The following is a 23781-nucleotide window of genomic DNA, read 5'->3' on the forward strand; positions in this document are numbered from 1 at the left end:
TTGGTGTATACCCTAAGCAAATGAAGAGGATGTTTCTTGACACAGCTGAATTGAAGTTACAAAATTATTTACTTGCTCTAGAAAGTTGGAGTTTTTTTCCATTTGATTTAGTTCTAGGAAGTCCTTAGGTTCCCTGCCTCTGGACCTGAGTTTTTCCTGCCTCATTTGTATAATAATTTCAGAAGTCCATAAGCATGTGTTAATTACAAATTTAGCAACCTCAAAACTAGCTGAACTTGGCTTTCATCTCCTGTTTAGCTTAATGCAGAAAACTTAATTCTCCAATTCAGCAAATTATGGATTGTTTTTGTTAGTCTTCATGTGGTAAATTCACACTCGATTCCAGACTTTCTTCTTAGCATCTTGGTCTCTCTGGGGACTACAAATGTCCCAGGAAGTTATGCATTATTTAGGAAATGGAACGAAGAAAAGTTTATCTTCCCCTATGTTATATATCATTGCACGCGTTTTTTTTTTAAGGATTTGTTTTTTAGGCTAATCTGAGGTTTACAGCAAAACTGCGAGGAAGGTGCAAAGATTTCCCATATATTTCCTGCCCCCGCACAGGCATAGCCTCCCTCATTAACATCATCCTCCACCAGAGTAGATGGTGAGATGTGAGGGAGGGAAGGCATTCTATAGTCCCATTATTAAGTCTCAGTCTTTGAGTCAGCCTGTGCCTCTGGACTGTGAACTTCAGAAATGCTTCTCAGTTCCACTTTGATGAAATAGCTAGAGTAGGCAGGAGTTGGGTATGATCTTTCCTTCAGGTTCATTCGGCTTTGATAAAACCCTGCAGGTTAGGCTCTGGTTAACTAGTTTCTTCTGAGGACAGGCCTTGTTAATAGCAGAGTGTTGTCACCTATTTCAAAATAGTTTCTATTCTTCTCTCTCTGCTAGAGCATGAGAGAATTTTTCTCTAATATTTACTGTGAGAACCTGAGCAAACTCCTGAAGGTAAAACTTACAAAAGTGTGTAAGTGTCAAAAAGACTGACAAGAGGAATTATTGATTTTTCAGTCTACTGAACTTTTTGTTTGTTGTTTGGACTGAGTGGTAACTTCCAATTTTCTTATGTGAGGAACTGGAAACAGGAAGTCTGCATACAATTTTGTGTACATCTCCTGATTATTCCCATTGTCTTGCCACAGTCTGTGCTTCCTATTATATGTGTTGCATTTATTGACAGTATTCTTTCATTTCAAATCTTAATCCTTTTTACATCTTCTAGTACACTCTTGAATATATCTACATGTCTCATGTATAAGAAATTATTGGATCTTATATGCAATAAGCTACAGTGCATAATGTTTTATGAATCCATCCTCAGATCTAGTTACCTAGGAATATAACTCAACCATTGCTGCTCTTAACACACAATAGGCTGGGAAGGCAACTTCCCTCTTCTCAAGCTATACACTCCGGGAAGTGAAGCACAGTCCCTACATCTTGGACTTTGCCTGAAATGGTCATAAGGCAGCAATATTACATTGGCATCCAGGCTCTCTTTCTTTTTCTTTTCTTCCCAAACTCCTTTATAAAACTTGAAAAGCATTTTTACTCTTTATTTAGGATAGAGGAACATTAGCTTTCATATTATCAAGTATTACTCGAAACTCTATTTTTTATAAAATTTGTAAGCCCTTGTACTTTGGAAAAAAACTTTCTTAAAATGTTATCTCTTGCAATTCAAATTGTTAAACATTGTTGTTTTTGATATAAGTTATCTAAATTCTATTTTGAAACTCAACAGGCTTCTTAGACTGATTTATAATCTGCCATTTCCCCTGAGATGATAAATGACACTGATTTAATGACTGGAGGGCCTAAAGTCAGTGAGAATACACAGGGAAAAACTACATACTTTAGTTTTAAAAATGAAAGAACATACACAGTTAAAATTTAAGAATTGGATTTTAGTAGGAATGTTACAGATCTTTAAACACACAGTGCCATGGTTCTTTATAGATTGTCTTGGATAATATCAATGATCTCATGGTAAACTTGATCATAGACATCTAATCCAAACAAAAAGTCTATATGATTGTAGTAAGAAATAGTTTTATAATAAATGCGGTTTGTGATTTCAGAATGTAGAATTTTAACGTCTTCGGGGTCTGCCAATAAGTCCCTTAATTGCGGTTGCCACATTCATGTTTGTCACATTGTATAACGGAGATGTTGTCTAAAAATAAATGAGTGAAAAAAGAGTTTTCATAGGAGATGATACATTAGAAGGTTTTCATTACTAGTTGTTTAAAAATGATGATTTTAAATACTGTTTTAAAATAAGTCAAATCTAATGGATTCAACTTAATGGATCTGTTGAAACAAAGGTATAAAAGCATGAATAGACATTACGAGTTTTACTTGAAAATAAATCATACATAAATTTAAAGTAGACAGTTTGCTCTATTCAAAATATTCAAACACTTCACAGAGGTAATTTCAGTACTATTTATAAAACATAAAAGATTTTAAATCAAATTTTCTGTGGCAATACTACTATCAATATGTTGGTCAATAAATTATAAGTATTAGCAGTCAGTGTCAACTCTGATCTCATTGAATTTGATTTTCAAATTTTATATGAAGATCAGACTTTTATATGAACAGATCACATCAGGCCTGGAGTTTAGCTGAAGCAGAAAAATATGGAAGAAAAGCATAAACTTTGAAGTCAGACAGACTTGGGTTCTAGTACTTCCATAATTTTGTCATTATACAATTTTTACTACATTCTCATTGACTTCTAAGTTTTCCTAATTATTATATATGTTTTCTTATCTTTCCAAATAGAATAACTGGTTTTAGAGTCAATAAATATATTATGCCTATTATTTCTTATTAACCAAATGTAAAGCTATGCATATAAAAAACACAATATTCTTCCTCTTGAGAGACAATGACTTCTATTGCCTGTCAACTTTTCTAGACTTATCCAGAATATTTGTTATTAAAATACATAGAAAACATGGAAAAGCCACTTTGGTTGGATGTGACAATATGTATTCAAAAAAATATTATATTCATCTGCTGGTCCTTGTCAGTGTGTTATTGTACTCTGGGGATTTATAGTTGATCCTTAATCTATAGCGAAGTCATCTGAACAATCAGGAAGGTAGAGAATTTTTATTTTATAGAGAATTATGTACCTGATTATAATGAGCCAAGTTCAGATCAGGACTGCCCCAGTCATAAGCTTTCAAATGAGTAGAATTTAAAAGCTGAAAGAGAAACAAACAAGAAGACCATATCATTTGTTCATAACAGTGGCAGCTGAGTAAGTTAAGCATGCAATGCATATATACCCCCATTGTACTGGGTCACTGGTATGTATGCAGCTGGGCTTCTTTGTTCTTCTTTTCCTTTGGATACATAAATAAATAGAAGGGGTTAGAGATGGGGGCAGGGGAATCTAAAGAATATAATTTCATTGTCTTTATATAAATGTACATACGTCCAAGGTCTTTTTCTACCAGGAGGGGAGCCTCTTTTGGGGAAAGAAACATCAGGCTCCCTCAAATTTTCAGCTTCATCAACAGAGGTCATCACTGAGTGTCTTGTACTGAGACTAAGATAACATACGCCTAAGACACATTGCTTCAAACAGTAGGGCTCAAGAGTTTGAAGTCACTTTTTGCTTTATCCCTTTATACTCACAGCCTCACCACCACTTTCTGGCCAAGGTTACTTATGACCTTGACATTTCTAGCACTTTGAACAATTCTGAGGAACTGTTTCATGTTATCTATTGGCAGCACTTGACATAGTGTTCATTCCCTCATCCTTGAGATCTTTCCTTCACTTAGCTTCTGGAACACCACAATTTATTGATCTTCATTTTCACTTACTGTTCCTTTTCAATTTTGTTTAGCTGATTTAGTTTCTGCCAACTGACCTGTTCATCTTTTCAGATCTCAGTACCCAATCCTTGCTGGAAAGGATCTTGCTCTTCTCTGTCTGTACTCACTTCATTTGTATTCTCACCCACTCTCTTGGCTTTATATGTCATTTACATTCAAAATGCTTATCTTCTTTTATAAGTATTTCCTAAATTCTAGGCTCTTATATACAACTCATTACTCAATGTCATCACTTAAAAATATCTAAAACTTATTTTACCTTTCCTCCAAACCCTTCTATCATCAAACCTCCTCATCTCCTTTAATGGCAATTTTATCTTTTCATTACGTAAGTCAGAAACTTTAAAATCATCCAAGACTCTCTTTCTCTCTCACCTATTATAGAATTGATTGTGAAACCCTCTTGCCTGCATGTTCATGATATACATGTTTATTCAGACTCCATTCATTTTCACCACCTCCACTGTCAATACATCAGTCCAAGCAATTGTTAAATCCCATTTGGATTATTGCAATAATTTCCTAACTCTCACCGCTTTCACTCTTGTCCCACTATAGTCCACTCAACATAGCAGCCAATGTGTTCCTTTTAAAAGTGTAAACTATTATCATGTCACTTCCCTGCTCAAAAACATGTAGTGCCTACTCATTTCACACAGAGTGAACGCCAAAGTCCTTACAATGGCATACAGATCCCTCTTACTCATTATTTTTGCTTCCTTTCTCTAAGTTTCTCTTTTACTTCAGCCACACTTGCTTCTTAGCTGAGCCTCCCAGAAATGCTACTGAATATGGATTTTGCATCGGCTACTCCTTCTATCTGAAATGTTTGCCCCACCCCCCACTGTATGGTCTAAATCTTGTGTCCCTGCGAAATTCATATGTTGAAATCCTAACCCCCAAAGTAATTGTATTAACAGGTGGAGCCTTTGAGGGAGGTGATTAGGTTACAAGAGCACAAGGAAACTCTTTTGCCCCTTCTACCATCTGAGGACATAGTTAGAAGGTACCATCTATTAACTGGAAAGTGGGCCTTCACTAGATACCAAATCTGTTAGCATGTTCATCTTTGACTTTCCAAGATTAAGCTTCCAGAACTGTGAGGAATAAGAAATAAATTTCTTTTGTTTATAAATAAAACAATAAAAATGTATAAATTTCTTTTGTTTATAAGCTTCCCAATCTATGGTATTTTGTTATGGCAGCCCCAGACATCCATAGTGCTAATTACCTCACCTTCTCCAAATATTTTTTCAAATGTCACCATCTCATTGAAGCCTGACTTAACCGTTCTGTTAAAAAATACAACCCACTTCCCAACATGCCTAATCCCTTTTCCCTACTCTTTTACTGCAGCTTCTATTCATCCCTTCTAACACATTATAATAGTTTTTAAAGTTGACATGCTTATCATTTATTATCTATGTACCTACTAATATGTAAGCTTGAGGAAGACAGGAGTTCTTGTTTTGTTCACTGATGTAGCCCATGAACACAGATTAGTACACATAGTAGGTGTAAAATAAATATTGTTACAATGGATAAATATTTGCAAAAGTTGTTTAGATTTTTCTAGTCTAGCCATCACCAGAGAAGAAAGTATAACTTATCTTACCTAAATATAAGTGATAATAAATGTTTTCAATAATTTATATCAAATCAATTACATTATAGATTTAGACGTTTTGTAAACGAAAAAGCCTTACCCAATATCTTAATGATACTTTAAAGTTACCTAGTGTTTATGAACTTTAATGAACATTCAAAATCATTAGTCTTTTCAATTCTTATAATATTTTTCTAAGTAAAATCAGAGAATTATTAATTTCATTTTAAAAATAAAGGAAACTGATTCAGAAAGATTAAATGAGATGCTCAATGTCATCATGCCACTAAGGTCCAGAGAAACAATTTAATTTCTGGTCTTTTGATCTGAGAAAAGTGTTCTTTATACTATGTTATCCTGGTTTTCAACATTAAGATTATATTCATGCTGGATTTTTCTGTATCAGTATCATCTTTTGAACAAATATTAGTTGGGTATCTACCATATTCTTAGAACTGTTGGCTTTGGAAACACAAAAGTGAACAAAACTTCTCATGGTCCTCAAGGAGTTAACAATTCAACAGAAGAGAAAAAGCAGTCTAGTGAAGCATTTCAGAGTAGGCATCAGGATAACTGTGTTCCAATCAGATTTTTTTAAATGAAATAGCTTTGAATCATTGGGCAAGTCGGTTGTGGGACATGGCCTAGATAATTCCTAGTCTACTGTTCTATCATTTTCTCAATTGTAAAACATAGATATTTATATTGCTGTAACACTGTTTAGGTTTAGAGGATTATTAAATCATGCTACTAACATTTTACTTTTATTTTTATTTTTGAGACAGAGTCTTATTATGTCATCCAATCAGGAGTGCAGTGGTGTGATCTGGGCTCACTGTAACCTCCACCTCCAGGGTTCAAGCAATTCTCCTGCCTCAGCCTCCCAAGTAACTGGGATTACAGGCATGTGCCACCATGCCTGGCTAATTTTTGTATTTTTAGTAGAGACTCGGTTTCACTATGTTAGCCAGACTGATCTCAAACTCGTGACCTCAGGTGATTCGACCCTCTAGGCCTCCCAGTGTGCTGGGATTACAGGCATGAGCCATCAGGCCTGGCCCCAGTATTTTATAAACTATAAGGAATTATACAAATATATAATAATTTCATGTTATCTTTATAAATTTATTACTCTATGGCCATGGTATGATCCCTCGAATAATGAGGTAAACCATGATTAGTGTAAATTAAATTGTATTGAAATACACTTTAGCAGTTATACCTGACTCCAATGGAGCACATTTTGAACAGATGTTCCTGCTGGGTTGTGTGAAAAATATACATCGAAACGACTCTGAGGGGTTAAAAACAAAAGCATTTTTATATTAGTTGAATCATAGAAAGCATAATCTCTTAATGTTTATTGGATTAAATTATTTCAAGAAAATTAATTTTAAATTAATCATATTAAACAAATCATCAAATTATATTTTAATTAAATATACAAATTTACTTATTAAATTGCACAATTTTTACATTAATGTAGAAGCTATTATTGAATTTCTTTTCTTTTTTTTTTTTTTTTAAGACAGAGCCTCACTCTGTTGCCCAGGCTGGAGGGCAATGGGTGTGATCTCCACTCACTGCAACCTCCGCCTCCTGGGTTCAAACAATTCTCCTGCCTCAGCCTCCTGGGTAGCTAGGATTACAGGCACGCATCACCATGCCTGGCAAATTTTTTGTAATTATAGTAGAAATGGGGTTTCACTATATTGATCAGGCTGGTCTCAAACTCCCGACCTCATCCGCCTGCCTCAGCCTTCCAAAGTTCTGGGATTATAGGCATGAGCCACCATGCCCAGCCGCTATTATTGAATTTCTAAGTTATTTGGTCTGTCACCCTACTAAAAACAATCAAAGGTGACTGACAAACAACTATACACACACATATACAAACATCTTTTGAAAGCATTAAAGAACTAACAAGATAGAAATAAATTACCAAAATAAATTGAGGAGATAAATAAAGAACACCAGATAGGACAAATAAAAAGCACATAGCAAGATGATAGCCATAAATCTAATCTTAATAATTACATAAAAATAGATTTACTAAATGTAATCCAATTAAAAGGCAAAGATTATCAAAATGGATTTTAAAATATTGTTAATATTATAGCTGAAGACATAAAATACAAGCTTTATAATATCTTCCAGGAACAATAAGAACAAAAACAGCCATAAAAATTGACCCATCTGATTGAAGATGTATATATATATATCTCCACATATATATCTATATATCCACTTATGTATACACACACACACACACACACACACATATATATATATGCATGCACAATGGAATAGTAATGAGCCATAGAAGAGAAAAAAATTCTGCCATTTGTGACAGCATAGATGAATCTGGAGGGTATTACTAAGTTAAATAAGCCAAATAGTGAGAGACGAATACTGTATGATATCACTTATATGTAGTATCTTAAATTAAGGAAAAAAAATAATAAAAATGGGTTTGCTCATAGAAACAGTAAAATGGTGGTTGCCAGGGTCTGGCAGGTAGGAAAAATGGGGACATGGTGGTGAAAGGGTACAAACTTTCAGTTATATGGTAAATACATTTTGAGGATCTAATGCACAGCATGGTGATTAGCTAATAATATTGTACTGTATACCTGAAATTTTCTAAAAGAATAGATCTTAAGCATTCTCACCAAAAATGTGACTAGAGGTGATAGATGTATTAATAACTTGATGTGGCAATTATTTCACAATGTATTTATTTGTCAATTATACCTCAACAAAGAGAAAATTTCTTTTGTTTTCATTGCCATTCAGGCTGCTTGAAACTGTCAAAAATAAAGTTCTGACAGGACCATTTTAAATAGCCTGTACAGAAATTTTTAACAGAAACATGCCATAATTAAAACTCAGGTATTTATTATGTCCTCTGATTATAATTCTTTTCTGTGTTTGAAATAAACTCCAATATAATGCTTAGTTTTCTGGTATACTCCAGATATTCCTTCCATCCTGGGTCACTACTACCTTAATGTAGGTCAGAGGCTTATACAACACAAAGCACACTGTTCTGTTCATCTTTCTGGATTAAGAAATGCACAGTAGCTTTCAAAAACACCCATCAGGCCTAACTATGAGCAACCTGAAATGCTTACCAGAGTCTCTACTTCACCTTTATCAGAAAGATAAGAAGGAATTCATTCCCTGAAAGGGACCTAAATCATAGCCACACACCCTTGACAGCTGCATTCAGATATCTCAGGCTCATTTCCCTTTATAAGAGTTAGAATTTCTTTTTGTAAATTATAAAAAAAAAAATGTAACACCTGGACAAAGTCAACATTTTTTTTGTTTGATGATACATTTTCCGAGTTACATTGTGAGCATTTTCATCATCTGTTCTTCCTTGTATCATGACTTGCTTTCAATTCTCTGTGGCTGGTTTTTCATACCCGAGTGATATTGGTCAGATTCCACTCACAGCCTTTTTATAAAAACTACCAGATTCGTTTTTTGGTTTTTCATACTGGCTTTAGGAAAATAATTTTAAGCCAGACCCTACTTCCTCCACAGATCTTGCTAGGCTCAAGAAACTGATTTAAGCTTAACCACAGTTTCACAATTACTATTTCCAAACACACTATGCGTGAAAATTTTCTACTACCAACTTCCTACAATTCCAGCTAAATTATGACACAGTCATATTACAATCTACAACATTGTCAACTTCTGTTGCAGAAGAACTGCCACAGATTTGAAGGCTAGAAAACCAGAGTATAAGCTTTTCTAATAATTTACACACAAAAAAGAGTTCTCAGAGACACCACATCATAATTACAAAAAATACAGAATTGGCTAAATATACTATCCAAATCATAGAATTAATAGATAAATCAAGTAAAAATAAACATTATATTTATGATTCTTCTAGTTCTCTCATAGTAGGTGCTTAACACTACATGAGCAGAAGCATATGAAAAAGAGGGAATATGAAAGTAACCCTTTTTGCTTTCTATGGCAGAAGGTACATTGCTCATATCTTTATTAGTGGAAAAGAAGAGAACTGAGTTTATTTCTTATAGCATTCTGAAAATAAGGTAAGATTGAACAAATTCAACAAAGTCAACAAACATGTCCTTGTGGCATGAAAATGTGTTTGGGAATTAAGAGAACACTCTCTTTCTTTGAATGTATACATTGGCTCTCTTTGAGACATTCTTAAAGGGCCCAGGAACAAGAACCAACCACTAGTCCAATTGCCACATTTGCTTCTTCCAAATCTAGATGTTTAATTTAATATGATGAAAAATACTTCGAATAAATGTCTATATCCTTAAAAGAACCTATACACAATCAATCCAAAGGTTTTGGTAATAGTAGCTTGAGTTCCACAATAGTTTCCCACTCCAAGAGTATTGATAAAAGCTAGAAACTGAAAGATAATTGGCAGGCACTAATTCTAATTATGAAAGGATGAACAAGGATGGGAAAGAGTATTAGGAACCAGGAGGAGAAGTTATGGGAAACAAATAAATAGAAGAGGACCTAAATCTTAGAAGTCTCAGGAAACTAATAATCACATCACCTGCTTTTGAATATTTACAGACAGCAAGACAAATATGGAGGTAAAACAATCCCAGCATGTTAATGCAAATTAATTGTACAATGTTGGTGTAGTCATAAAATCAGATAGACTAAGAACCTGACTACTAGTATATGTGGATGAAACACAAAATGACACAAGGTATAACACAAGCACTATTATTATTATACTTTTCAAATGTTGGAAAATATATATATTTCAAATATAAGTTTTTCTTACCATATTTAAGTTTTTTGGGTCATATCCAAACATCATAAACAAGATATTGAGGCAAATCTTATCAAAAATCTGTAGTGGACACAGGTTTGAACCAACGAATTTTTTAAATGAGGTTTTAGATAAGAAGTCTTTGTTGCCAGAAAATACCTGTAAAATAAATTTATTTTATCCATATTTGGACGAACACAATAAGTAATAAAGAAATGATGTAGTAAAGTAATAAAGAAATGATGTAGTAATTCACTATGCATAAAACCAAACAAATTATCTCATAGTAGTTTGAAAATTTTAAATAAAGGAATAAACTTGGAAGCAGGGTATACAGATGGTTTGGCCACTGGATTTCCTCTCACAATGAGGTTCTAAAGGTATAATAAGTAAAATTGTATTCCTCTGTAGAAATAAAGGCAAAAATCTAGTGTAAATGAAACCAAACATTTCAATTCATACATGTGGTTGTTTACTATAGTCAAGATCTCTTATTTTGAAAGCACAGAATTATCATTTTGTGTTATCAATGATGTAAAAGAAAGGTGTAACATACCTGCACTATTGACTTCCATTTGTACGTCATTCTAATTGAAGGACTTTTTAAGTACTTTGTGGAAAAAACTGGTGCCAGATATAGGTGAAGGGGAGGAAAGCAGCAAATCACACTGCCACATGTGTACCTATGCAACAATCTTGCATGTTCTTCACATGTACTCCAAAACCTAAAATGCAATAAAAATAAATAAATAAATAAATTTAAAAAAAAAGAAAATAACTCAAAAAAAAAGAAATTAAAATATGTTCATATTTGTAAGAAGGTGAGGTGAGAAATAGACATAGGAAAAAATGAGCAGATTTAAATATAATGTTGATGCTTTTTTTCTCTGATGAGCCTGTTTACATTTGGTATTTGGAAAAATGTTTATTCTGGCAATTTCAATGACTCATGAATAAAGCCTTTCCATTTTGTTCAAAAAAAAAAAAAACTGGTGCTAAGGCAAAAAATATTTTGATTCTTTCAGCTATCTTTGGTACAGTAGCAAATGTTATGGAACCTAAAAGAAAAGAAGATATAAATTATTAAGCTATTCTTTTTTTTATAGTTAACAATGATTTATTGTACATTTCAAAATAGCTACAAGAGAAGATTTAGAATATTCCCAACCAAAGAAATGATGAACGTCTGAGGTGATGAATATCACAATCACCCAGATTTAATCATTATACATTGTATACATATGAAAATATCACATGTAGCCCCTAAATATGTACATTTTTAATATATCCATGAAAATTAAGAAACACAGAAAGAGTTTAGAAAAACTAAGTGGGGTGTAAATTGGGGGGAGTCTGTATTTTTACTCCGCTGATAGGGAACATATAATGATTAAGAAATAATATGGAGCTGTTGCAGGAAGGAGCTAACATAACGTAGGCAAACACTGAGTGTCATACTTGGCATGTAATTAGTGCACAGTAAAACATTTGTGTGTGTGAGAGAGAGAGAGAGAGTGTGTGTGTGTGTGTGTGTGTGTGTGTGTGTTCATGAAGCCCTGCAAGGTCCCTGTGGCCCCTTGGGTTGGAACAGAATAAGGGACAGCACTCTCATTCTCTCTGAGACAAGTGATTTCCAGAAGCACTTCTCACTACTCTAAGGCCCTAGCTGAGATTATAATTAATAGCTCTTCCTCACTCAACCCAGATTTCTTTCTCTCATGCTCCAAAACCCTGGCAGCCTGAATAAGTGCGACCAAGGCTGGCAGGCCATGGCTACCCTCACCCCACCAATAGATTTGGCTGGAGCCAGACCATTCTGGAAGCCTTGAGCACTCAGGCCTCCATAAGCACCTGCCCAGGACAGGCCGTACATTTAATGAGCTCTGCTACGGCAGAGGGGCACCTGGCACCTCAGCCGATGGAAATGGCCCCTCTGGCCACACAAAAATTAAGCTATTCTTATGCAATTACTACCATGTAAGAGATGACACCATAGAGAATAAGAGTAAGTTAAAAAATAGTTTCCGAACAATTAACTTATTTATTTCTTAACTCACTTATCAAACACTTTTTAATCACTCAGTATATAATATATTGATCATAATACTGATAATTAGGATTTCTACAATGTATAGACCATAAAGAATGATAATTTAGCAATAAACCAGACATGTAACACCATAGTTTAAAGATTAGGAGCAATATTGAACATTTTTATTATGGGCAATGGTAAAAATGAAATATGTGAAATTTTCAGACAGATGAATCTTACACTTTAGGTGACGTACTCAACAAATGTCACATTGTTTTAATATTTAGCTTCAATATATTTTAAAACTCCTTACCTTTTTATACAGAAGATACTAAACATCTTATTTTATCAATAGTTTAGAGGCATTAATGTGAAAATAGTAATTTTCCCTTTGCCATCTTATCAGGCTATCTACTTACACATCAATATTCTGAGTGGTTATTTATTTATTTAGGTTAGGTTCTCAGGAGCCAAACAACCAAACAATTAAGCTATGGCACTCAGTCCTCATTTTTTCTCTTATTTCTATGTTTTCAGCCATTCCTGGTTTTAGATCATTGAATAGTTGATGATAATTTGGACTAAAAGTCACATATATGACATAATATATGTCAGAGAAAAGATCTATAGGAAATGGGATTAGATTGTTACTCAACATGATTTTTCTAGTAGAAAGTGGATTATTTTTATAAGAAAATTTTAGTCATCAGCTTAGAAACGACTTATTTAATATCAGCTTCTATTATAAGATGGCTTTTTCTCCCTGCAAAGTGGAATAACACAAGTAAAGAGGTTTATAGTATGCAAGAGAATTATGTTAAGTCATAGGCAATTTATTTCTGAAAGTAAAGTTGTTATGTATTAGACAGGCATTAGAGTTGACTAAAGTTCTTTTATTGTCATCTTTAAAAAAAGAAGAATTTCTTAATTTTTGTGCATTTCTTAAGTTTGATCAGACTTAAATGCAAAAACATACGTAGCTTTTTTGTCTTTTCTACTGATAAAATCCTATGCTACATTTTTAAAAGGGAAAATAATGTGAACATTCTATTTGTAGAACGAATAATAGTGGCAATCTCACTTTGATCTTAAATAACATAGATATCCAACTTTTATACAATTTGAAACAAACAAAACTACAACCAACCTTGTCTTTACAATTAATTCTTTGCTAGTAGAGAAGACTCCATGTGGGATCAAAGCAGCATGTATGATTCTGCTTTGATCCCACAAAGGGCATTCTGCTATACGTCTCACAGTTTTTGTTTTACTTACAGGTCTAGAAGCTTATCTACAATTTTAAGAAGTATATGCATAACCTTAAAAAAGACATTAAGGGATATTAGCAATAATATTTCTTGGTATACCAATAGTAGTGCCCTGTGAATGGCCTACATAAAATATTTCCTCTTGTCTGGTTTTCTTCACAATGAAATCAATGGAAGCTGGAAGGTCATATTTTGCCATCTCATCAAAACTATAAAAGAAAGAGGAAAATAAAAATAGCATTTTCTACTAATGTTATATTGATATTTGAAAATAACAAACAGGTAAATGAATAAAAGCAGTTTTCTACTCTCTTTCGTTATTAATCAGGAAGTTATATCGTATAATGTATCTTCTGAATAGAAACTCAAAGTCAAGGAAATAAAACCACAAAGCAGTCTTATAAAGAGGGTGCTTGTGTATGAAAAATAGAGTAGGGTAGACAAAATATATGCGTTATAGAGCAGAAGAGTACTTAAAGGAAGGGTGGAGTTGGTGAATAAGGTACCAAGTAAGATTATTGCTGAAACATAAAAAAAGAATGCAAAATCACACAGGTACTCTTTTAATTTTCAAGCCAAAATTCACATAAACTTTAATGGTCTACAGAAAGTCCTAAGTTGTGAAAAGAGTGAGACCTATATTTTATTTTATTACATTCAAAATGAAAACTGTGTATACATTTATAAAATGAAATGTTACTTTAGTTTATTCATACCTGAAAGCCCAGAATTCTTTGGAATTTGTTTCTAGGTACAAGTGTTTCCTGGACCAGGTATTTCCTCTGCTATTTCCCATCCACACATCATAACCAGCATCTGCCAGAATGAAGCCCAGACTATTGTTGGGAAGATTGGAAATCCAGCTGCTGACAGATGTAAGCAAACCATGTTGCAAGTATACAACCCTCTGAAATGAAAAAAAATGCAGAAAATTCTTTATAAATTTTGTAGTTATCTATATGAAAATCTCTTTTCTGAAATTCAAATTTTTAATATATGACAGTTTAAAGATTTTTAAAAATTGTTTTCATAAGTGAGGTAAAGTTACTAATATTTATTTCCATTGTATGTCAGAGCTGTTTAATATAGTTTACTAATGGATGTCTTTCAAATAACCAAGTGGCAATTAGGTCACATCCCACTTAAATCTACAAATTTTACTGAAAGAGAATAATCAAAAATTTTATAGTAATTTGAGCACTCGTACACATTTTAAGTAACACATTTTAAATAAGGGATCAATTACATAGCAAAGTTGATATATTCATTGACACATGGCTATGGTATCCACTGGTCCTACCATATAACTCCCATCAAGAGGCTGCCAACTCATTGGTAGAAAAATGAAACAACCCCTTGAATGCTCAGTGGAAGATGACAGCTGGGAGATGACATCCTTTAAGTATGGGCACTATCCTTCAGGATTTATTGTACATCTTTTTAAAATGGTGATAATATATTGGTCATCCCCCATTAAGTAGAATACAGGAGTCTGAGGAACAAGAGCTTGCCATCACCCCTAGTAACCCACTCAGGGTTGTGTTCTTGTAATTTGAGCCTCTACATATCTAGAGGCCCTCATCCTCAGAGAGAAAATACTCCCACCAAGGCACTATAATCATCCTAACAAACTTAAAGCTATGATCACTGCCTAGTCACCGTGGGCTCTTCATTACTGAAGACCAGGAAGTTCATTGACCATAATCATAAGGAAGTAGGTCTGCTGATACAAAATGAGGAAAGGGAGAAATACATTTGCTCTTCAGGTAATCTACTGAGTCATCTTCTCCTACTTCTATGCCCTGTTTTAACTGTACATGAACAAATACAAGGATCACCTGATATGAATATGTTAGCCCTTAGGGATGAGGGCCTGGCATACCCTATCAGGCAGGCTAGTTGAGAGGTAGAGAAATCTAGAATGGATGGTGGAGGAGGAAATTTATGAGTACTAGTTATGGCCTTAGGTGTTGCTTTTTAAGGGTTTACTATTGCTCCTTCTCTTCTACATATACCTCCTTCTCTTCTACGTATTTACCTACATACAAATTTCAGATATAAGATTAGATATACACATAGACATGCAAACATTTATGGATGCATGTATATTTTAAAATTGTATATGGGTGGGTAGGTAGAAGTATGAGAGACTAGTAGTTAAAAAAGAAAATATTCTTGAGATATCTTTTTGAAGGTAGGGGTTTGTTTTTTATTTATTTTTTTATTTATTCTTTCAATCCCTAGTTTATAAAACTGCTGTTCAGCTGGTGTTGTATACATACTTGTTATCTGAATGAATCACTAAATTAGCAAAAATAAAAATAGATAGATCTGAGGTTGAGAGAGAATACCAATGTTCATTATTACATAATAGGTTAGAAACAGTAAACCATTCAACTTAATTGGATAACAATTTTATGCTAAAAGATTTGTTTTTTCTTAATCTAGAACCAAATTATTTCCTACTGGGGCTACCCTGATTTGAAATTCTACAATTCTGTAGAATTGCCCATGGCCAAATTGGAACAGCCTCACCTAAGAGATCATACCTCCTTCTAGGGGTAGCCTTCAGACAATGATTAATTGACATAGGAAGGCAAAAAGCTGGCTCTCTAATCTCACCTCTTTAGTGAAATTTTTATGGGAATCTTGAACTCTTCTGAGATCATTTTGCAGCTAGCCCCAAGCTGAGTCATATTATCCCTTAACTCCTCACCCTACTTTATCCTAATTTCCACCTTACTGCTTCCTGACAGTATTTCATCAATTAGTCACATGTACCTGAACCCCTCTCTCAGGCTCTGCCTTTAGAACACTCAAAGGCACTTGCTGTATTTTAAATTGTCTTTAAATCTTTAATAGAGTACTTGCAAAATGAGGTCATATCTTGGGGGATAATTACTATTATTATATAAAATCTATGTTAAGATTTTCTGCTATTGGGTGTAAGCTTTATAAATATGCAAAATTATGTTAATTGAGGTTGTTTCAAATTAATATCCTCTCTGAAGTATACTTTAATGTTCAAAATAACTTGAAAGAATGCCCTATAATATAATCAACATTTTATTTTTTCACATCCTGTTTTCTTCTGAAAGAAACATTCTTTCAGGAGAAAAGCTAAGGAGAAAAGAAAGTACTTGGCTTTTATTTGGGTAATTATATGAAAAAGCAAAAGTAATCCATTACATATTCTGCTAGTAAGTGGCAGATCTAGGATTACAACCAAGATCTCCTAACAAATTCCAGTGCATTTTGTACCACATTCTGATGATTCAAATGTACTTATTGTTGGAATAAAGAGCCGTGAGGCTGCTACCAACCTCATGGCTCTATTACTAGAAGAGAGAATCACAAAGAAGGAAATTTGTACAAGCCTTTCTTTAAACTGAAGCATAATAATGTTATTGTGCTTCAGAGCATTTCTAATCTCTCATCAGTAGAAGAAAATTCTAGAGAATCAACATGTAAGAGCAAAATGATCCACAAAGGAAACCTGGGAAGAACAGCTTGTATTCCATCACAACCTCTCTATGACCAGAAAGCTAGCGTATATTCTTGCATGTTTCTTCTTGCGGCATGCAGGAAGATACATGAGAAGTTAACTATTCACTTAATCTTAAGATGCTTTTCTTGTCCTGCATCCTCCGGGGACTGGAACAATTAAGAACTTCCGACCCCAGATAGTCACCAATCCATCTTCAATTGAATATTACTGAGATTTTTATTATTGTTTGTCTTCCCATAAGGAATTCTATAAAGGCCAAGGATATAACCATCTTCAGTTACAATATCATATTCTTCATCAGGGTAGTCCCAGTAGGAAATAATTTGGCTCTAGATTAAAAAAAAACAAATCTTTTAGCATAAAATTGTTATCCAATTAAGTTGAATGGTTTACTGTTTCTAACCTATTATGTAATAATGAACATTGGTATTCTCTCTCAACCTCAGATCTATCTATTTTTATTTTTGCTAATTTAGTGATTCATTCAGATAACAAGTATGTATACAACACCAGCTGAACAGCAGTTTTATAAACTAGGGATTGAAAGAATAAATAAAAAAATAAATAAAAAACAAACCCCTACCTTCAAAAAGATATCTCAAGAATATTTTCTTTTTTAACTACTAGTCTCTCATACTTCTACCTACCCACCCATATACAATTTTAAAATATACATGCATCCATAAATGTTTGCATGTCTATGTGTATATCTAATCTTATATCTGAAATTTGTATGTAGGTAAATATGTAGAAGAGAAGGAGGTATATATATATAAATATATGAAGGTATGAATATATTTCAAATTTGTGAAGGTATGAATATATTTACACATTTTTCATTACAAAGATAGAATAAGGCTGAAGGAGAAACTGAGTTATAGCATAGCAGATGAGAAACATTAACCCATATAAAAATACTTGAATATAGACATATACATTTGACTGTAAATCTATTAACTTAAAATTCCAAATTTGAAGAGTAGCATTCTCTGTTATTTCAGCAGTCCAGATTTATTTTCTAACAACTTACAATATTCATATCTGTTTCAGGGTTCACAGATCTTTGATTTTGAAAAACACCATGAGTAACTCCAAGAATTCGGATAAAATACATTATTGTGAAAAGATACCACATTTGGGACCTATGTATAAAAGGAAGATGTTTATACAATTAAAATTGCAGCAAATAATACCCTTTATAAAATTGAAGCAAATAATTCTGTGAAGTAGGAAATATTATTGTTTTTGGATGAGAAAACTGAGGCTTTGAAGAATTAAATAACGACTAAAAACATAAAATGTATAACTGGCAGTCAGAATTCAGATTTAGGACTGCTTAATTTCAAAGTCCATGCTTTTCTGGGTACTCTATTTTGTAGACAAATTCCCTCTTAGAAGTCTCCATTATAGTATTGCTCAGCCCAATTCTGAGAGCTTTATCATGTATTACAAATTAATTGATGTCTGAATTAGTGATGTAATAGTATTTAATGTATGCTTAATTTTTTTGCAGAAGCAGGGGATGAAGGGGAAGATTTGGAAGCTTAGATAACTTTCATTCAGCGACTCAGGGTTGGCATTTTATTTTGTTTACAGATAGGTGATGTTTGAGTCTCCTAAATTCTGGGAAACCAGAACTCTTAAGTTTTTTCTAAAAACAATAAACCAGGGAGCTACAGAGGCTGCCATCCAGATTCTCCCCCAAAAAGCATGACTTGCAAATCTCATGAGTCTTGTATAATAAACCAACACACTATACTGGAAGGACATGATCCAAGGATTATAAAACCCCTAGCTTCACCACTCACTAGCTAGGTGACTTAAAGCAGATTACTTAACCTCTCTTGAGCATCATTTTCCCTGCCTACAAAATGCAACTAATACCTACTTCTCAGGATTGTTATAAAACTTAAATTTGATCAATGTGATATGATGTATTAGTGTAATACCTGTCACATAGCTGATATTAATATGTAACAATCCTCCTTACTCAAGAGAACAAATTACTTACAAGCAATTTAGGGACATAATTTACATGCACCTAATTGATAGGCCTTTCTTATGTATTTATTAGTCCAGTCTCCAGTATATTGAGAGCTTGAAAAAAAGTTATGTAGATTTGAAAGTTTTACAGTGTATTCATTTTTTAAAAAACATTTTCTAACTTAAAAATTTAATTTACAGAAGCTACACTTTTCTCCTTTGGTCCAAGTATTTATATTTGGTATAATATCTGTGGTTTTCATTGAAGGCAACAGCAAAGTTTAAAACAGTATTATCAATATTTTCTACCAAAGAGAAGAACAAGAGTTGCTAATTTAACTGCACATGGAAAAACTTTGTAACATTTGGAATCACATTTAGATATTCCTCTTTGGTTGTATTCTTGGAAAACTGCTCAGCAGGCAGCAAGTCTTCTCAGTCCTCTGTCCTCATGGGCTGTCTCAGATAAGTACATGGAAATAGTGTGGGAAGGAATATTTTCTCTGTCTGTACATGCAGTTACTGTTATTGTAGCTTACTACACACTGCTTCCTTCCTAGCAGAGGTTTTAAAAAGTACTTTGCATTATATCTAGAATGAATGTATAGACTATCATCTGAAACAATATATCTTTGAAAATGAAATTCTATTGACAATTATCTTGGGAAAACAGGCATAATCTGGACTGTTCCAGGCATCTGTACATTATGACTGCCCAATTTATAGCCTCAAATATTTCTCAAAATTTTAATATTTTTATACAAAGAAAACACAGAAGGATCAACCTTTAATATATAGTTGTTGGTACACCTAATAACCACTAAAGGGAAATGTTTAAACTGATAGAATTAACCTTATTATTTGCAGTGACTTATCAACCATAAAAAGTGACTAGAGAAAATGTTCACTAAAGTCTAGAATGTGGCCACTGAGCACTTGAAATGTGGCTAGTGAGAAACTGAATATTTTATTTTAGTTAAATTAATTGTAATATGAAAGCTGAAGCAGTGTAAAATATTTTTCTGTTAAGCACAACCTTAAATTTTTATAAGATTTACTGTATTGTTAATCCCAATTCAAGATTGTCTTCAAACAAAAGCAATACTTGTTAAATATCCCATAATTGAGAACAAAAATATGGCAGATGACATGATTTTACATCCATATCATGCTAAATGGAAAAGCTAATTTATTATCTTAATACATTGCTTTGAGGCTATAAATTGGGCAGTAATTTTATAGCCTCAAATATCTAGTCAACTGCTACTAGACTTTATGTTGAAATGAAAACTTTACATAATGCAATTCAATAATAATGATTTACACATTTTTCTAACGTGAATCAATATGCAGATTTTAATTATAAACAACAGCATTTATATAAATTGGCTACAAAACTACAAGAAAAAATAGTTGATACTGATAAATTTAGAGTTGCTTGGCAACTCAAATTTGAATTTGATATTAATAATTTCAAGTTGACATGAGCGATTTAAATATACTTAACTTGGAGAGATAAGAGTTTTTAAGTTAATATGTTTTTACCTCAAAGTCTAAAAATTTTTCCAAGAAAGATAAATAATTTTGTCATAATGTTTAAATTGAATGAAATTAACCTTATTATTTGCAGTGACTCGTCAACCATACAAAGCAACTAGTGAAAAAGTTTTATTGATAGTCTTTTAAGAAAGTGATTTATTGATAGTCAATTCAGTTACTGAAACTTTTAAATATATTTCAAACAATTTAGGTATGTGAAACTACTCTTGTAGGTGTAAATTTTATGAAATCAAAAAACACCTCAAGTGTGTCTACTAGCTCTAGGTCAGGCGTGGTGGCTCACGCCTGTAATCCCAGTACTTTGGGAAGCCGAGGCTGGTGGATTACGAGGTCAGGAGTTCAAGATCAGCCTGGCCAATATGGTGAAACCCCATCTCCACTAAAAATACAAAAAAATTAGTTGGGCGTGGTGGTACATGCCTGTAATCCCAGCTACTCAGGAGGCTGGGCAGGAGAACTGGTTGAACCTGGGAGGCAGAGGTTGCAGTGAGCCGAGATTGTGCCACTACATTCCAGCCTGGGCAATGGAGTGAGATTCCATCTCAAAAAAATTTAGCTCCAGAATTAAGATCTTGTATGCATGTAAAATACACTCTGGATTTTGAGGGTTTACAAAAAAAATCTAATGTAAAATATCTCATCAATAATTTTTCTAATACGTGTTGAAATGATAATTTGGATAAAATGGTTTGCTATAGAAGTAGTCACCACTACTACATTAAAATATTATTTTGTCCTGTAAATCTTGTACCTAATGCAGCAGGTAATCATTATTACTTCAATTTAAGTTACTTGCCATAATTTTCCATCCGTGCTGGCTGTGTGGTGAGATAGTATTCCATGCAACAAATCACTGGTGATTTACTTTGTTCAGAGTCAAAATTTCATAAGGCAGTCAAAGATGAAAGTGAGTAAACAGTGTAGTTTTATACCACAGCACTAAAACTGGAGGTTGCCAGAATTTTAAATAATGATTTTTAAAAGTTATCACCCATTTAGCAAAAGTATTTAAAATATGAAAATATCAAATATCTGTAATATTAACATTAATGCATACTACAATATAATTTCCTAAAAGACTACTTGAAGATTAATTATTATTATTATTATTTTGAGATGGAGTCTCACTCTGTCACCCAGGCTGGAGTGCAATGGCAGGATCTCAGCTCACTGCAACCTCCAACTCCCAGGTTCAAGCGATTTTGCTGCTTCAGCCTCCCAAGTAGCTGGGACTACAGGCATGTGCCACTACACCCGACTAATATTTACATTTTTAGTAGAGACAGGGTTTCACCATATTGACCAGGCTGGTCTCGAACTCCTGACCTCGTGATCCACCAGCTTCAGCCTCCCAGAGTGCTAGGATTACAGGCGTGGGCCAACTCACTCGCTGAGAATTATTTTTTTATGCCATTAAAATGATTAGTTTGACTCTAGATACAACACACAACAATGAAAAGTATTATGTCATACCTCTCTGCTTTTGTTGATTTTAAGTGTTCAATGTATGTGTCTTCAAAGTAGTCAATCATCATTGTTTTTCTTTTAGCAAAGGTTGCTAAGTAGAGTCATAGGAAAGCTAAGAAAAAGTACATTATACTAAAAAACAAAATAAAAAGAGAACATTTAACTCAAGGCAATGTTAAATCCAGCTTTCCATTTTTTTCCAAGCCCCTTTCCCTTACGTTACTTCAAATGCATTCACATCTTCCCAAAAATGAGAAAACCACCACAGAGGTTGTCAGTGGTAGTTTCCCACTAGTTAAAAAGCAATTAAAATGTCTATTAAAAAGCAATTAAAATTATTAAGATATGAAACTTCCTTAAAAGTCTGAAGTAGATTTATTTTTGTCTGACAGTTATTGTAATAACAGTAACAAGTAGTGAATATGTGGTCAAAAATGACTTAAAGGAGTTCAAATATAGAAACAACAGTCTTAAAAGTATTGTTAGGTCTCAAAAGAAGACATTTATGTGGCAAACAAACATGAAAAAAAGCTCAATGTCATTGATCATTATCCACCTCAATTACCATTCGGCCTATCTTGCTTTAAGTATTATCTACAAAAGTCTTGTATATCTTCTAGCAAACAGACAGTGAACCCTCATAGTCTCTGAGAATTCTAACTTTGATTCTAGTTGCCAGGGAAACTGTACTAAATATTACAAAATTTCTACCCTCTTGGTGCTTAAATTCTAGTAGGAGAAAAACAATAAATAAACAATAAATAAGTAAACAGGTAAGGAAGCAAATTACTTCTAAAAAGGGATTGCGATGAAGAAAATAAAGTATTCATTTTTCCATCAGTTGATGAAATAGGGAGTCACTGGGTGGCTATTTTAGGTCAAGTGGTCAGAGAAGACCACTTTTAGGTGACTTTTAAGCTGATTTGAATGAAGTCATTCAAGGAGTCAGCCTTGAAAAGATCAAGAATAGGAAAAAAGTCAAGGGAAAAGGTCAAGGTGATTAGGAAGAATAAATATTAGACAAGGAGGCTGTCTCATCTCTCTTGCAATCCTAATTTTCTCTAGGTCATCTAGTCATTCTTACCTTTCCAGAAAGATGTACTACGGCCAAGTAGTCAACCATTGACCCATTACTCTATAAACTGTGAAATCAGATGCAACCCATTCTGGAGGTTGGGCATAAGGAGAAATTGTAAGCCACTATGGCTACTTCCATTTGATGGCCATAGCAGTTCAAAATTCTGGATAACTATTTTGAAAGAGTGCACGATCATAGGGAGAAAGAAAAAAGACAGTGAAGGGTTAATGCAAATTCACAACTGCAGGAGATGCAAGTCAAAAAAGGATGCTCTATACACAGAGAACAGCATAAGTAAAGGTTTTCTTCTGCCATAAGTAAGTGTGTTCAAGGAAAAGAAAGCAGTTTGGTTTAGCCACAGCATAGAAGAAATGAAGATACAAACGTAAGAGATAACTGTAGAATGAGAATATATTATTGAATATTTTTTGTGCCAAGTTAATGCAGTGGAACTTAATTCTGTATGAAACTGAGAGCTACAGAAACTTTTTGAGGATGGTGGTGACTCATCTAGAAGCTGGGTGCAGAACTGCGAAGTAGGAAGACTAGTTAGAAAGCTACTGTAATAACTCAGGTAAGAACTGATGGCTTGAACTGGTCCGATGGTAATGGCTTATCAGAATT

General features: G+C 33.5%; 1 protein-coding gene across 1 annotated transcript; it reads right to left on the bottom strand.

Moving 5' to 3' along the window:
• Positions 1 to 1831: 1831 nt before the first annotated feature.
• Positions 1832 to 23202, bottom strand: LIPJ (lipase family member J). Its single transcript, XM_064373633.1, is given in 12 exon segments — positions 1832 to 2134; positions 2136 to 2185; positions 3156 to 3227; positions 6695 to 6766; positions 10274 to 10420; positions 10818 to 10896; positions 11262 to 11319; positions 13661 to 13770; positions 14278 to 14468; positions 15577 to 15599; positions 17278 to 17398; positions 23164 to 23202. Coding segments are annotated over 12 exon segments (1134 nt in total). The 3' UTR covers positions 1832 to 1962.
• Between the last annotated feature and the right edge of the window lie 579 nt (positions 23203 to 23781).

The sequence above is a fragment of the Aotus nancymaae genome, unplaced genomic scaffold (assembly GCF_030222135.1).
Source record: "Aotus nancymaae isolate 86718 unplaced genomic scaffold, 86718_ANA_hifiasm-v0.15.2.pri h1tg000010l, whole genome shotgun sequence".
Taxonomy (NCBI): Eukaryota; Metazoa; Chordata; class Mammalia; order Primates; family Aotidae; genus Aotus; species Aotus nancymaae.